The sequence below is a fragment of the Erpetoichthys calabaricus genome, chromosome 4 (genome assembly GCF_900747795.2).
Source record: "Erpetoichthys calabaricus chromosome 4, fErpCal1.3, whole genome shotgun sequence".
NCBI lineage: Eukaryota > Metazoa > Chordata > Cladistia > Polypteriformes > Polypteridae > Erpetoichthys > Erpetoichthys calabaricus.
The window spans coordinates 131,575,289-131,591,503 of NC_041397.2; the positions used below are offsets into that span (position 1 = coordinate 131,575,289).

Genomic DNA, 16,215 nt, shown 5'->3' on the forward strand with positions numbered 1-16,215 from the left:
AAAACCTTTTTTATTGTCTTCTTCTTTTCTTTTTGCACTTCTCAGACCAAAGCAATCAAGCTCATCTCACAAACACATGGCTGCATAATCGAACCCAAATAATTCAATGATAACACAGTGCACATATATAACACCCGGTTCGGAGGTTTGAGGTGTTCACTTTGTTTCCAGACTACAGTCTCTCGAATGTGATGTTAAATTGCTTAGTGCTACCCTCCCACCGCTAGGCGGCGGCGCTCAGCGCCTTGTCTTCCCTCTCTTTCTACGTCACTGGCCCTTGTTCTCTTGCTTTCTCTCTTTCACTTTTGTTCTTTGATTTTTGTTGACAGGCAGTTCTCCAAGTGACAGCTAAACAGGAAGAGAGAAGCAAGGGCCAGGCAAGGGAAAGAAGAGGCGGTGGGCAGGGAGTGCCGGTTTGATTTGATTTGATTTGATTTGGTTTGGTTTGGTTTGTTATTTCACCTGTTCCCTCACCATGGAAGATTATCACTCTAGCGAGGAGGTAGGTATGCTACCTTAGGTGGATAAATGTAAGGTTAACAAAAGTGAAACGAAGGAGTATGGTGAGCATTGGTGAAAAGAGAAAGCTACGGGATAGTAATCCTAACGGACTGCACCGGGCTGGGATGGGCTGGATTGGATTGGATTCCCTTACTCTGACAAGTATTTAATGCAAATTGGAGAACAGACCATCATCAGCTGTACAATGTATAATGCTCTGAATCCACTGCCGCATGGGTGTGTCCGAACCAGTGGATGCTACAAAATAGATTCAATTTGTCCCATTCATTTCCTCTTAAAAAAAAAATAAATTTAAAAAGTTCTTGCTTTCACTAATTAAATAAGATTTTAATTGTCATATAAGCTTATAGTTAATGGATTAACGGGCTGTTAAAAAGCTATTTGTAGAATACATCGTTAGAGGTCTTGTACTGTTAAAAAAAAAAAAAAAGCACAGACAAAATGCAGAAATTATCAGGCGAATGATTACTGTTGCACTCTCCTAACGTTATACAACCAAGCAACATTGCAACAATGCAATCTTCATAATTATTATTATTGTTATGAAGAACAGCAATTTTTAAGAAATATATTGTGCTATACCAGACGAAGAATTTTGTTTATATAAATTTAAAATTTAATAGCGTATTGATTTCTAGAACATTTTGTAATCTTTACAATACTTACTAATATTCTGGCTCGGTTTTTCCCAGTAAATCTTAATTCTGTCTCTTTCATATATATATATATATATATATATATATATATATATATAACTGCTTGTGTGTGTGTGTATATGTATATTTAAAGATACGTGACTCGTTTTCTCTCTTTGTAGATCTCTAGCTACAATATGCAAACCGTATCACAGACCTTCACTTCCATATGTTTACAAATATTTATATATTCTGTATATACTACAGATCAAAAGTTTTAGAGTACCTCAGTTTTTTCAGTTTTAATGGAAATATACTTAGTTTAATGTCTTAATATTTAATGAAATCGGGGCATAGAACAAATAATTGCAAATAAAAATGTCAAGGAATCATTAAGTGTACACAATTTTATTCACATTTTTGATTCATCAAATTGGCCACGTTTTGCTGATGTAACAGCCAAACTGTGGTGGTAACTCCAGAATGCCAGTATCTATCTATCTATCTATCTATCTATCTATCTATCTATCTATCTATCTATCTATCTATCTATCTATCTATCTATCTATCTATCTATTATGTGCAAGTTACCATCTGTGCCTCCAGCAAAAGGACATCAGACCTTCACACTTTCTCCTGCATGTTTGACAATTGGTGTCATGCAATGAGGAACCATCCTTTCTCCAAATTGACAGTATAAAAACACCCTGCATAGTGAATCAAAGATTTCAAATTTTGATTCATCAGTCCATAAGACTTTCTTCCACTCTGCGGCAGTCCACAGATGGTATTTCAAGGTCATGTTTTGTCCTTTAAAGAGTGGCTTTCTTACTGCCACTCACCCTGTCAAACCTGCAGCTCAAACTCTCACAACAGAAATTGAGACCACTGTTAAGTTGTGGTTGAAGCTGTACTGCTGTGAAGTGCCTTTCTGAGGGTCACCAGCTTCCATGAAACTTGTCTTCTGATTGGGTTGTGACTTTGGGTCTACCAGATCTAGATCCTATCAGAGTTTATTCCAGTTTCCAATTGCCTTTGAATTGTCTAGGGCACTATACTCACTGACACTTTTTTTTTTTTTTTTTGCAATTTCTCTAAATGAAAGGCCTGCACTTTAAAGCGTAATAATGCTCAGTCTTATTTCATTTGTTAATTGCTGTTTACTTACCATTATTACTGAAGTTTACAACTATCTATAGTGTAATATTATCCAAGTTGTATTTCACAGGATGTAGTAACACAGTCTGTTCTACTTCTACTTTAAGATCAGTCATCTGTAGGTTGTGACCTATTAGTGGTTCCCTGAAGAAGGCCCTTTTTGTAATATTCTGAAATTTCCTTTTTTTCAGTTTTTTCTAAACTAAACTTAAAATTTAAACCTCTGGCTGTTTACTGCTTACCTCATCACCATTTTGGGTCCTTCATTGCATTTCAACTGATTATAAAGTATACATAGAGTATATTCTTTGTTCATCTGGCCATTCATCACTGTATATCTGTGTCTTTACAGTACATGTATAATACAGTGTCAAACCTGCTTAATTCAGTTCATAGTTGTGGGGTTCCAGAGAATTTAACAGAAATTTTATGCACAAACCAATCCACCTTAGGCTACATCCTTAATACTATGCTTTCATTTGAAAATTGTGTTTTTAAGCAAGAATTAACTCTGTCCACACTAGCATTTTCACATTGTTTTCGAAAGTTATTATCCATATTGAAACACCTGAAAGTACATATAACTTAATCATTCTCCTACACTTGGCATGGACACAGCATAGATGTATTAAACCAGGCATATGTGGTGCAATTGTGGAATGATTTTCAAGTCTGATTTGCAGTTGCTTATTGATCTTCTGAATGGGCTCAGATGTTAACTTCACTGTTGTTTCATGTTCCTAAAAAATCTCACAAAACACAATTTAAGTGCTTACAGATAAGCGACATAGGAAGTGCCATTAAAAGCAACTCTTCTATGCCATTTATTTGGGAATATGTTTCTCTTCTGTGAAGAGTGATCAATCAGGAAATGAGACATTGTAATAAGTGGGCTCCAACCAGGTAAAAGCCACATTATAAGCATGAACCACCAGGTTTTGATGAAGTATGCATTTTCAAATATGTTCATTTTTGCTTGTTGCTGCACTGGCTTTTTCAAAAGTCTCTGGCTCTGGAGAATGTGTTAAAATTATTTGTTTCTGTCAGTTGAAGATGCTGGGGTAGTGTGAGCGAAACCATTTCATAGCAAGCCACAGTCACACACCTGATCATCAGCAATATGGAGCCATTGAATCTACTGTGCATATTTGGTATGTATGAGGAAGCCAGAGTACCCTCAGAAAACCTCACAGAGACCTAGTGCACATGTGCAGATTCTGAAAGTGAGGAAGAGAGTGGATGGGAAGTGGATTTCAGTCTTCTAGAGATGTAAGACCACACTGCAATTTGCAAAAAGTGTAGCATTTGTTTCCCTTATTACTTCACTAAGCACTTCTTTAATGACTTCATAATGTTAATGTGGTTAAAATAATGTTTTTATCAATCATAAGTATTTACCATTATTGAGCAGTTTTCATCAGTCACACTTTTGCCATGTTTAAAACTTTACACCTCCTTACTGTATAACTTCACTGTGTGCTAACATTCTTCTCTGAATTTCATCACAATAAAGTAATGAAAATAAAGTCTGTGATTTGGAATTTTAGTTTTATAAAAGGAGTGGGATTGACTATTGAAAGTCAGTAAATAGAGTTGATGGAATCTGCTTCAAAATCTAAGTTTAAATTTGAAAATTCCTGGACATGTACAAGTTTAGATCTTTTAAGCATGTAAATGTGTGACAGGAACTCACAAATCATCAATTAATATGGAATTACAATGTTTGGTTTTATTGATATACTGTCTTTGGACAACCTCACTAAATCTTTTTTCTAAAAACTAGTGTTACATAAATCACAGTTTTATACTTTTTTTTATCTGTCTGTCTGTCTGTCTGTCTGTCTGTCTGTCTGTCTGTCTGTCTGTCTGCCATCCAAAAATCCTGGAATGCTTTTAAAAAATATGTACATTTGGTTGTCCAACAAATAATGGAATTGTGCAATGTAGGATTATAGACCAATGATAATGTATTAACTTGTTGTTTCTTCATTTTCAAGGTGTCCTTTAATCCAGATGAATCCAGTAACTGTGTTAAAGAGGTACATTTTTCATATTTTCTTTATTTGTATGATTTCTGTACAGCATGCTGCTTTTGTAATGCTCTCTTTTTTCATCTCCCATGTTAAAAAACATAGTGTGAAGGTAACTTCATTTCCCACCTTCAGATTTACTAATTACTTTTCTGCATCACTTATTAAGGGAAACTTTATTAAAAAGTAAATGCTGTATCTAAGAAAGGCACTCTTTGCAAGTGATGCTGCGTCTTCGTAGAAAGCAGAAAAGGAAATTGCGCTAGTTAAGCTTTGTTACATAGTCGTCAGTGAAGTTTACAAATTAAAGAGAATGAAACAGGTCATGATACTAGTCATCCCCAACTGTTTGATAAACAGGGCAGTCAAAATGAGTTTTTTGAAAATGAAAAATGTAAATGTGAAGATATTATAGTCCGTATTTGCAAGCAGTGTCATAAGGTTTTTTTTGCCAAAGGATGCAACATGTTGAATTGGAGTTCAGAACGCGATAGGTGTGAGATGATATTTAAAGTTAAATAAGAAAAGTTGAGGCTAATGTATTCTGCCTGTTTTCTTGAAACACTTATGTTGAAATATTTCAGATACTACTTGGAAATATATTTAAAGCAACTAAAATGCACCACTATTCTATTAGTACAGTCAATTTTTAGTTTTGTATTTTTTTGATGGAAAGGCATTAATTTTGCATTTTATTTTGTGAAATTTCCCAGGTTATCTGCTACTTGCCTCAGTATTGTTTTGCTATTAGTACTGAGCTGTGAAAATTGGTTTCGGTACCAAAGTCAATATTACTGTACTGTAGATGACTTGGTATTTTACTACATCTCACAAGGGTAGCATTTCAGATTGGGGAATAGGTGGTGGTCACATGGAGTTGGATCTTGAAAAAAACATGGGTGTGTTATGTCTTTGAATTCTCCGTCTGGCAGAACATCCTTTGCAAGTGTACAGTGGGATTGGAGGCAGTGATGTGAAGCAGAAGAGGGTCTATTAACAGATTTCCTATCTACTTATCTTCCTAATTGACTGCTGCAAACGCCAAATTCAAACCAATGTAATATTTATTGATTATGCTGGCCTTTTGTGGCCAAAACTTCCATTTTTTTTTAAATGTTCTTGACTCACAGTGATGTATCCTAGTTTCATCATCAGTGTTCCTTAATTATTTCCCAGTCATAATTCATTAGTTTAAGATTCATGTACATTCTGGGCACCCATCTTTTATAGACCTTTTGCATGTTTCACTCTACATGAAGGAAGGATTCAACTAACTTGTAACTAATTCCAATAGTGTCTGCTGTCTCATGCACCATTACCGTATTCTGCATGAGTTTGCACCACAATGGCAACATTTTCTTCTGTTGTTCTTGATGAAGGCTGACCAGACCTTTGGTCATCTTCAAAAGACTTCTACAGCCCATCTCTTGACTATGGCTTTGAAAGGGGGCTGCTCCAGGTATTGACTAGGCAAGAATATGTCATCAAGGGTGTATTGATCTTTGGTTTTAGAAATGTAACTTCTTTCAGGTTTGAATTCTATACTTTATGGTCACCCTTTATAAAGCCTGTAAAAATCATTTTATGTAATTTTCTTAGTTTACTGCCCTTAGTCTTATTCCCTTTCAAAGGCTTTGGTTTGCAATAAATAGACAGCATATGTGGCTGCAGAAAAGAGGAGCCTAACTTACAAAAGAGAAGGCACTCAAAGTGCAGCAGCCTTACTAATGTGCTGGCACCCTGCCATATCTAATTGTCATGTCAGTGGGAAATGTTGCAGAAACATTCAGTTGCAAAATGGACAAAACTGCTTATTCCCATAGTAGTCTGAAGTTGCTTGACAGGTGAGAATAAGCCAGAATGAGTGCAGGTTAATGGGGTCCTTGGTTCAGTAAGAGATGAATAGCTGCACTTGAGTGGCTATGTTTGAAAAGAACTAATCAGACTATATTAGAGTGTATACAGATTACCAGTGCAAACAAAGCCAAAATAGCTACTCTTGTTTTATGGTGCCTTACCACTTGCCCAAGCATCATTTGTCACTTTTAAAGATGATAGTAAAAAAAATATGTGATGGAAAAAAAAATCAGAAAACTTTTAAAATGCAGATATTTTATAGAAGTATAAAATCAACAACTGGATTAACAAGCATTTTAGTGCTTTCTTCTCAAATTCCCATCCTTCACCCACTGTTATTTTTTTCTGTATTTTTTGTGATTGTTTCTGTTGAGAAGTGCAGTTTTTTCTTATCATGTCTTTTGAAATCCTTGTATCTTCATCTTTTGGTCCCAGTTGGTTGCATCCTTTTTACATTTATCATAGTACATTTGTTTTAATCTGGCATTCTGCTCATTTCTTCACATCTTCTCATCTTCTCATGAGGGCTGTTAGAACAAATTTTACTAGATGAATATCATTAGAATGTACAAAAAATCTTATTCAAAGGCCAAAACTAACAACTGCAGGCATGAGAGTTTGTTTTACTTCATAATGTTGCTTTGGGCGCACTATATAGCATGTATAAAATTTGTGGCGCAGACTTCTTTTGCATCATATTTCTTTAAGGTAGTCTAATTTATTTTAAAAAATCTTGCGTCACACCTGGAACTCTGGTTGAAAATGGCTAAAACATAGGGTTGCTTCATAATGTAAAAGTTTTCCTTCTGCAGGTGTTTGGTATTGTAACTGTGGTGCCAGACTGAACTGAAATTTTAAACAGCAAGAAAATGACAGGTGGTTTCCTTTCAAATCAGCAACAGTGAGAAAAGTAATTTTATTTTCCTTAGCCAACACACATTGTCTGAAATGATTCCAGGTATCTCTTCCTATGTGACAGGGGCATTGCTTAAATCATAATTGACTGCTCTGTTGATATAAAGTACATTGCCCAAAACATGATTTAGGTTAGTTATTTAAAATTAACAGCTCAGATTAGTTTTGTCCTGTGCTGCTATTATTAACAATACTGTACACTGTACAGTACTGCTGACTCTATGAAACTTCTACCTGCTGATCTTTTTTTTTTAGACTGTTAGTTTTCTTATAGCCTTTGTGCTAACCGTAATACTAAGATTCTTGTGTTCTATTTTCAGAATTTTGCTCTGTACTATTTGTTGCTTTTCTTCTTTCATTGAAAAGCATTTTATATACTAATTTTGGATAAACACTTCTACTAAATTAACAATGGTAAAAAGGCACTCAGTGATGATGAAAAGTATAACTTTTTGAACATTCAGTAGGTTTATTGTAAAACATATAAAGACACACTGTGTATCAATTCATAGAATAGATTGCTAGACACACTGTATTTAACCAGATATTTTATCTAAGAAATGCTTGTACTTTGTTTTGTATTTTCAGTGTATTGAAAGCATCATTGGTGGAATGGATTACAATCAAAACAAAGTAAACCAATGGACAGCCAGCATTGTTGAACATTCCTTGACACAGCTTCTGAAGCAGGGGAAGCCATTTAAATATATTGGTAAGTGATTAATCGTAAATGAGGAAAAGCTTCATTAAAAACATATAAAAAGGTAACATTTTAGTTTAGGTACTGCAAAAATGCACCTATTACTCATTTACTCTTATAAGTCCTTAACAAACACTTCTTTGGGTCTTCATAACACTTACAAAGCATCAATGAAATGTTTATTCATTTCTGCAATGTGATCTAATAACAAAACTTCACTTTTCGCACACTTTGATTTCTTACCAAACCTTATGCTATGTGACAAACATCAACAAATAATAAACACAATACATTCTTAAAAAAAAACCTTTTGTTTACTAAGCAGCAATTTCAAATTCACTCCTATCTTTTCTTTTTCCAATTAGAAGAGTAAGTGTCTGCATTTTAAACAAGCACAGTGTCCATTTAATTTAAAGGACAAAATAAAGGACTGAATTCCTTAAAGTAGCTTTTCTTACCATTTATCTATTTGCACATGATTTTTTTTTTTTATGTATTACTTTTTTTCTATGTATTACTCCACTGATATACCAATCACCTCTCATTCACTAATAAAACAAGCCTCCATTTGCTGCTGTTTGTTTACAGTGCAGGAAGTTTACTGCAAAAGAAAAAAAATGGACTTGCGCTGGCTCAGCTACCGTATTACCTGGTCTAAAGGAGCACAGCAACGTAAAGCTTAGAAAAGCAGGGGCTTAAGATATCATTTTTTTTTGGTTGGCCTATTTACCAATCACAGATCAAGTCTTTTTATGTTTTAGTGAAAATTGGGCTATTCTGATTGGCGGTTGATCAATCAGAGCATCCACACTATCAAGCCAATATGTCAGTGTCTAATTGAAATAGTTTAAGACTAATGATAATGATGATATAATTTTAATTGATTACCGCATTAGTTTTACTGATTTACAATAGATTAGATTAATTAAACTTTATTAATCCCATGGGGAAATTCAGATGCATATAACAGCAGAAACATAAAAACAAGAATATAGTCTCAGAGGACAGATAATACAACCAATCAATCAATCAATCAATGAGTATATAAATAAACAAACATAAACTTAACAAGTACAGTGAACCCTCGTTTATTACGGTTAATCCGTTCCAGACTCTACCGCGATAAATGAATTTTCGCGAAGTAGGATTCTTTATTTATAAATCGAATATTTTCGCAGTAGAGTATAGAAAACCTGTTTACGACCTTCTAAATACGTTTTTTAACATTATTAGAGCCCTCTAGACATGAAATAGGTTTAGGTTTAGGTTTATTTGTCATATATAGGTTAACACAGGGTCAACATACATGAAATGTGTATGACGAGAAAAACAAGTCACTCAGCCTAGATCCAATAAAGCTTAAAAAAAGATTACAAGTTAAAAATAGACAAGTCATATAAAATAAAAATGTGTATGTTTTAAAAGAAGTTATAGAGCAATATGAGTTGAATGAGCAGCAAGTACAAATGACAGTTATTGCACAGATAATGTTTTATAAGTGCAGATGCATATTCCATAAAGTGCAGATGCATGTTCCAGTCAGTATTCAGAGTGTGTGCAGGTACAGTTTGTGTGTGAGTAGTGCAATGTAGATGTAATGTAAGTGTGTGTAAGTGTTCAGGTGTTGCTGTTGAGGAGTCGAATGGCCTGGTGGTAAAAGCTGTTCTTAAGTCTTGTAGTCCGAGCAGCCAGACTCCTGTATCGTCTGCCGGACGGTAACAAGGAGAACAGCTGGCGTGCTGGATGGCTGTGGTCCTTTATGATGCTGCTTGTCTTACGCAAGCACCGATGGAGGTAAATGTCTTCAATGGCAGGAAGACTCTTGCCCGTGATGTGCTCTGCTGCCTTCACCACTCTCTGTAGTGATTTCCGGCTGCTGGCAGAGCAGCTCCCATACCAGACGGTAATGCAGCCCGTTAGCAGACTCTCGACCACACTCCTGTAAAAGTTTGAGGTGATGTTGGCATTCATGCCAAACTTCCTCAGCCTCCTCAGGAAGTAGAGCCGCTGGCGAGCTTTCTTGACCACAGTGTCTATGTGAAGGGTCCACGAGAGATCCTTGGTGATGTTTACTCCGAGGAACTTGAAGCTGTTGACCCTTTCAACTTCTATGCCACTGATGTAGATGGCCTGGTGTTCTCTGCCTTGTTGTTTTCGATAGTCCACAATCATCTCCTTGGTTTTGCTGACGTTAAGAGACAAGTTGTTATCTAGGCACCAATTACTCAATGCCAGCACCTCCTCTCTGTAGGCCCTTTAGTCACCATTACACTCGTATTACCCAATATATTAGACAAAATAAGAGAAAATAAGACATATTAGACGTTACAAATATCATATTATTATTATTGTACTGTACATTTAATTACACACACACACAGTTCTTACACACAACCACTAACCTATGAAGGCACGAGCTCAGTAGGAGAGTCTTCAGGTTGTAAGTTGGAGTGCTGATCGCACCCTCAGAGGACACAGACGCCCCTGGGAAAACCCCTGAAACAGCTGACAGTCTACCTTCACATTGCTCCTTACCCTTTTACTTGCACTATAACGCGCGATAAACCTCTCACGCGGTACTCCGCTTACTTAAAAGTATTGTGCAGCGCCTCTTAGCTTTGGAATTGGTTGTTTTGTTTCTCTCTCTCTCTCAGACTTTCTCTGCTCCTGGCGGAACTGTCATCTCTGACTTGTCACGGAGCACGTTTAAACTTTTGAAAAGAGACAAATGTTTGTTTGCAGTGCTTTGAATAAAGTTCTTTTTTTTTCTACAACCTCCTGTGTCTCTGTGCAAATCTGCGACCCAAGCGTGACAAGGTGTTGAAGTATCTTCAGCAGGTGCGGCAGTGGGTGTCTGGGTGCGCGGCTGAAGAAAATCTTGATAGGCAGTTGCTGGCGCTGTCTTTTCATATGCGTGAGGAGGCTTTTGTAGGGTATTGCCATCTTTGATCATATCCAAGAGTTTCACCTTCTCCTGGATGGTAAGCATCTTCCTCCGGCGCTTAGTTTAATTGTCAGAAGGCTTAGAAAAAGCAGCACGTTTAGGAGCCATCGTAGGGCTTAGATGAAAGTTCTCAGAAAGCGTATGCGTAGTGACGTAAGCGTGTATGAGAAAAAATCGCGATAGAGTGAAGCCGCGAAAGTCGAAGCATGATATAGCGAGGGATCACTGTACATCGGGTAGAGACATTGCATTTCCTGATAGCAGTGTGCAGAAAAGCCCCCCAATTGTGCTTCTTAGCACAATATAGTCATCTATGAAACTTACCCTTTTTGTTAAGGTTTAATGATTAGCAGTTCACCTGCCAGTAACTTTTAAATTATTTATTTTTTTGGGGTAAAAGAGAAGTGCTCAACAAGGTTTGTGCATAGGCCTCCATGACCTGTAAATCTGCCTCTGCAGTCCTGTATTATTGTGATTGAAATAGTGTCCAGTAGCCTGAAATAATACGCTACAATAACAGGTAGCACTGTTTTAAAAAGGATGCTACCCATCAGTGTGTAGTGCATAAATAGCATGAATTTAGCAAATGCAACAACTATGTTTTCTTAAAAGCGACTTTATTTCGGCAAAGCACATAACCAGCAGCCAACGTATAGTGTATTTGTCTACACATATTTCAAGTAGAAATTGACAAAATATACAGGACCTATAGACATGTATTTTAGATATGCAATAGTTAATGGCACATACTGCTTGAGAAACTTTCTGCTGTAAATGCCTTTATATGTTTTTCTTAATCATTACTTTCATGTATTTGAGGGAGTGTATGCTTCTGTATGCTGTTGCATTGCTGACTCTTCTTACCTCATGTCAACAAGAATAAAAAGCCTTTTGCTATTAACTTTCTCCCATCTTATCCAGGTCCTCTGCTTACCATCCTGCTGTTTTGAACTTTCTCCATTGCTGCTCACACTTCTCTTAGATAAGGTGGCACCCTCTTGCCCTTTGCTCTCCTGTACTGTGGCATAGAGCGGCTACCTTACTCTGCTTTTCCCATTGGCACTGATCCAACCACTTCCATGTGACTTAGTCTCTACTATCTGTATGATCACGAGTACTCCAGACAAGGCAACAAAAATGCATACAAAGCTTTAGAATGTCATAAACTAAAATGACAATTTTGGAACAGCACAGCAAACTCTCCAATGGAGCCAACAAAGACATGAGTTAGAAAGCCATAGGCTAATATGTCAATTTTAGGTCAGGACAGCTGTGAAGCTGATTTGCCTGTTAAGTTAATTTTTAAAAACCGAATTCATTAGTTAAGGTGATAATTTAAAGAGGTAGGTCAGTGTTAATGAAAACAAGCAGTTAAAGAAGGAGAAAAAAAACACTTTTTGATACCAGGACTATTTATACTGGTTACATAGTCACTAAATGATCACATTATACTTTAGTGCTGTATCCAAGGATTTAAAAGGGTTATTGAATAAACTTGTTTATGATATAAAATAAAGTAATTTAAATTTAAAATGTAATATTCTGGAAATGTCCGAGAAATAGAGAGGACGGCCTTGTTCTTTATAAGTGATCAGGTAGTTGATCTATTTGGTTTATCAGTGAGTAGTAATAAAAAATATTTCAGTCTAGTCCATTAGGTGTAGTGGCTAAAGCACTGGACGAGGTTGGCAGTTCATTTTCCAACTCTTTACTGTAAATTCATCTTTTAAGTCGCTTGTATTGTAACTGGTGTGAGAAGATACATGGCAATAAAAGCAGGACATGGACGTTAAAAGAAGAATTGAGGACTAAAACTTGCAAGGAGTCTAATGCTAGAAATTTAAGTACCAAAAGCAAATTATTCACCAGAAAAATAGATGTAAACCTAAACTATTTTTAAAATCACTACATACTCTGCAAGGATTTATTTTGATATCCAGATATTTGTACTAATATATGCAGGGGGAGATAATAATTTATGTTGCACGTCCAGCAACAGGCATAGAGACACAAACACCACAACTATGCAAAATAAACACAAAATTGTGGGGTTAACTATCTAAATCATCAAATAAAATAGCACAATGGAGATGTCATACTATAACAGTAAAAGTAAAGTTTTAATATGTTGAAACAATATCTAAACTGACAAAAACTTCTATAAAATATAAATTAGGATGGCCATAAAATAAGATAGCTTGAGATAAAAGCATCAGCCATACACAGGTCAAATCCTGTTATAGCGAATACCAAAATAACAAAATTTTCAAAATAATAAATGCTTTTTGTTTGCCTAGACAAACATTCATTCAACATCATGTTTAACGGATTTTGTTTTAACGAAATGGAAATTTCAGTATAACACGTTTTCTGAGTCAGTGCTCCACCAAGCGTCCACGTGGGTGGTTGTGTCATGTGCAGATACTGTACTGTTTGCGTTTCATATCGCTTCTCAAAGTTTTCTTTGAGATGAACAAAAAAAGTGAGAAATGGCATCTAATGTCTCATTTTGATTCTGTATCCATACCTGTATTTCTATTAAAAAAGTTACATCTAATGTCTCATTTTCATATAAAATAATTTTTGCAGTTTAAGAAGCACTGTCTTTTTATACAGGAAATAGCATAGCTGAAATACCCAGCGTTGCCCATTGGGAAAATAAAGTGTTTTTTTTTTTTTTCAATTGTTTGAGAAAAATATAATTAAAAAAACACAACTTTAAAAATAAAAATAAATTAACAATGAAGACTCACTAATGTGCTTGTCTTGCGGTCTTGTATGTATGTTATCATCCAGTTGACGTTCGGCCAACTCTATTTAATTTCAAAAGCAACGGGCGTGGTGGTGCTCAAACATTAAGAATGCTGGCAGTCACCTCCTGTTCGCCCTCTGGTGGTTGTTCCGAGTGTCAACTGGATGATAACATGCATGCAAGACTGCAAGATCGCCCCCCACCCTATCCAGAAGGGGGTGGGTTAGGGTTGATTTCACCCTACAGTATTTTTAGTCGACCAATAAGAAACGTGTAACAAGTTTCATGAAAATCGCTCCAGCCGTTCAGAAGTGATGCTGGAACATACATACATATACACACGCACATACATTGACTTTTATATACAGGTAAAATTCCATTACAACGAATATCTTTACAACAAAATTTTCATTACAACGAAGTATTTTTATGGTCCTGACAGTTTTCCCATATGACACCAGTCTATAGAAATCTCGTTACTACAAAGTCCATTCAGCATATACTTTCATTACAACGATGTGCACAAAAGATTTTGAAATGCCTGAATGAATCATCCACAGAGCAGTTAGTTCTGTGGCTGCAGCTTAGTTGTGCACAATGATCCCCAAACAGAAACACTGTCATTTGTTTTCTTCTTCGAACTTTCCTCGTACTGTTTTTTTTTTTTTTTTGCCTTTTTTGTTTCCTGCAGTTTTCAGTGATACCTTTTGCTTATTACTCAACATTTGAAAAACATCCATTGGAATTGAATTCATTGTCACCCTCCTATAGAAACGGCAGACACAAAAAAATGATAAGAGTTCATATTAGAAAAAAAAAAACTAACTTTTTGCAGCTCTCGGTTGCGGCAAAAAGAAAAAAGACGTTGCCAGTGAATTCAGAATTTCGCCATCGCTATCGACGCTGTCAACTTTCTTGAAAGACAGAGCAAAAAAAGCAGAAAAATCTCCGGTTGCAAACATATGAACTGCTGCATTTGAAGACGTCGAAAAAGCCGTTCTTACGTGGTTCAGTGATTCTCGTTCAAGAAGCATTCCTATTAATGCGGCACTCATTCAAGGTAAATGTGAGGTTTGTAAACTCTCTTGGGACCTCCCACAAGTGGACAGCAAGCCGAAGAGCGTCCCGAAGTGCGATCTCCGCTTCTGTACAGGGCAATAGCAGATATGCTGCATCTCTCCACCAAAGTAAACAGTGTCATGCTTGGGTCACAGATTTGCACAGAAACACAGCAGATTGTAGAAACAGGAACTTTATTCAAACACTGCAAACAAACATGTCTCTTTTTCAAAAGTTTAAACATGCTCCTTGACAAGACTGTTATGACAAATCCGTCTCACAATTAAGAGAATGCAAACATATCTTCCTCTTCAAAGGAGTGCGTGTCAGGAGCAGGGAAGGACAGAGATAGAGAAAGGCAAACAAACAATCCGCAACTGACAAGTGCTTTTGGACTTTTAAGTCTGCGAAGTACCACGCGGATCATGCGATAGATCAGCCGCAAGGGAGCAATGTGAAGGTAGTCTTTCAGCGTCTTTTTTTTAACCTGTAGGGGTGTGATCATCCCCCCAGCTCAGAACAGAAAAGATCTCTAAGGGGTGATGCAAGGTTAGGAGCTCGTAAATTGTAAATGCAGATACTGTAATAGGATTACTTGATCACTGACCTGGCCACGATTCTGCCTGACTGCTGTGTCTGTGTATAGCAGAGTGGCAGATCCCGCTACAATAAATAACTGTGCTGCTCCTGTTTCAAGCTGAATAAAGCTGTTTTTGCTAAAGTACTGAGACTAAGCCTCGTGTTTTGGGATGCAAGACAGGGACTTACTGTATAGCGCGACCGTGATCTTTTATGATTTGCTTCTGTGGCGCTTCATTGCAGCGCTGTGTGCCTCCTATTGCCCTGCCCCAGCAACGAACAAACAATCTTCCACAGAAGCTGCAATCGCACTTCAGGACACACTTTAGCATGTCGTTCCCGTTGGGTGGGGAGTGGGGGGTCTCAAAAGAGTTCAGAAACCTCACGATATGAAGAAGAAATAATGATTCAGCTCCTGATTGATAACTATGCAGCCCACAACATGCTTCCACATTTAGATAATGTTCGCGTTGAATTCTTCCCACTCAATTACACGGCAGTGCTTCAGCCATTGATTTTGGGCATCATTCAACCCTGAAAGTGTATTATCGCAAGGAAATGCTGAGAAAAATTCTCATCAGCATAACTTGTAGGCAGGAGGAGATTAAAATTAATGCGAAAAAAGCTATTGAAATGATTGTAAACGCCTGGATACAAGTTAAAGAAAGCACTATAGTAACAAATACAGAATCTCGTTACAACGAAATATTTTTTAGGTCCCTGTGAGTTCGTTGTAACGGAACTTTACCTGTATATAGATTGTCAAGCTTGGGTAACTGAGTTGTATGAGAGACAGGAAGGTGAGTCCAGGTTTCCAAAGAAACTCTAGGTACTTTACTGTACAGAGAATGCAGCTACATTACAGTCTCAAGACTTCATTCAAAATAGGAGCTGTTACTTCAGTACTCAAGCACAAGAGATAGGAGCCGCAACACGTGAACAATCATCCTGCTTTAGCTCCCATCTTCAGATTAGAAGAACACCAGTGGCTCGGAATCACCACTGTTGCAGACCAGGAAAGTGCCAGGAAGAGTAGGTTAAGGCCGGTGTTAAATGTTATAAAC

At 36.8% G+C, this 16,215-nt stretch overlaps 1 protein-coding gene across 1 annotated transcript in view; it reads left to right on the plus strand.

Annotated features, from left to right (window-relative positions):
• The first annotated feature begins 319 nt into the window (after positions 1-319).
• The window catches only part of dynlt3 (dynein light chain Tctex-type 3), a 37,403-nt gene continuing 21,507 nt past the window's right edge, over positions 320-16,215 (plus strand). The window contains exons 1-3 of the mRNA XM_028799795.2: positions 320-502; positions 4,313-4,354; positions 7,706-7,829. Of these exons, the coding sequence (XP_028655628.1) occupies positions 476-502; positions 4,313-4,354; positions 7,706-7,829 (193 nt within the window). The 5' untranslated portion in view covers positions 320-475. The remainder of the gene's footprint in view (positions 503-4,312; positions 4,355-7,705; positions 7,830-16,215) is intronic.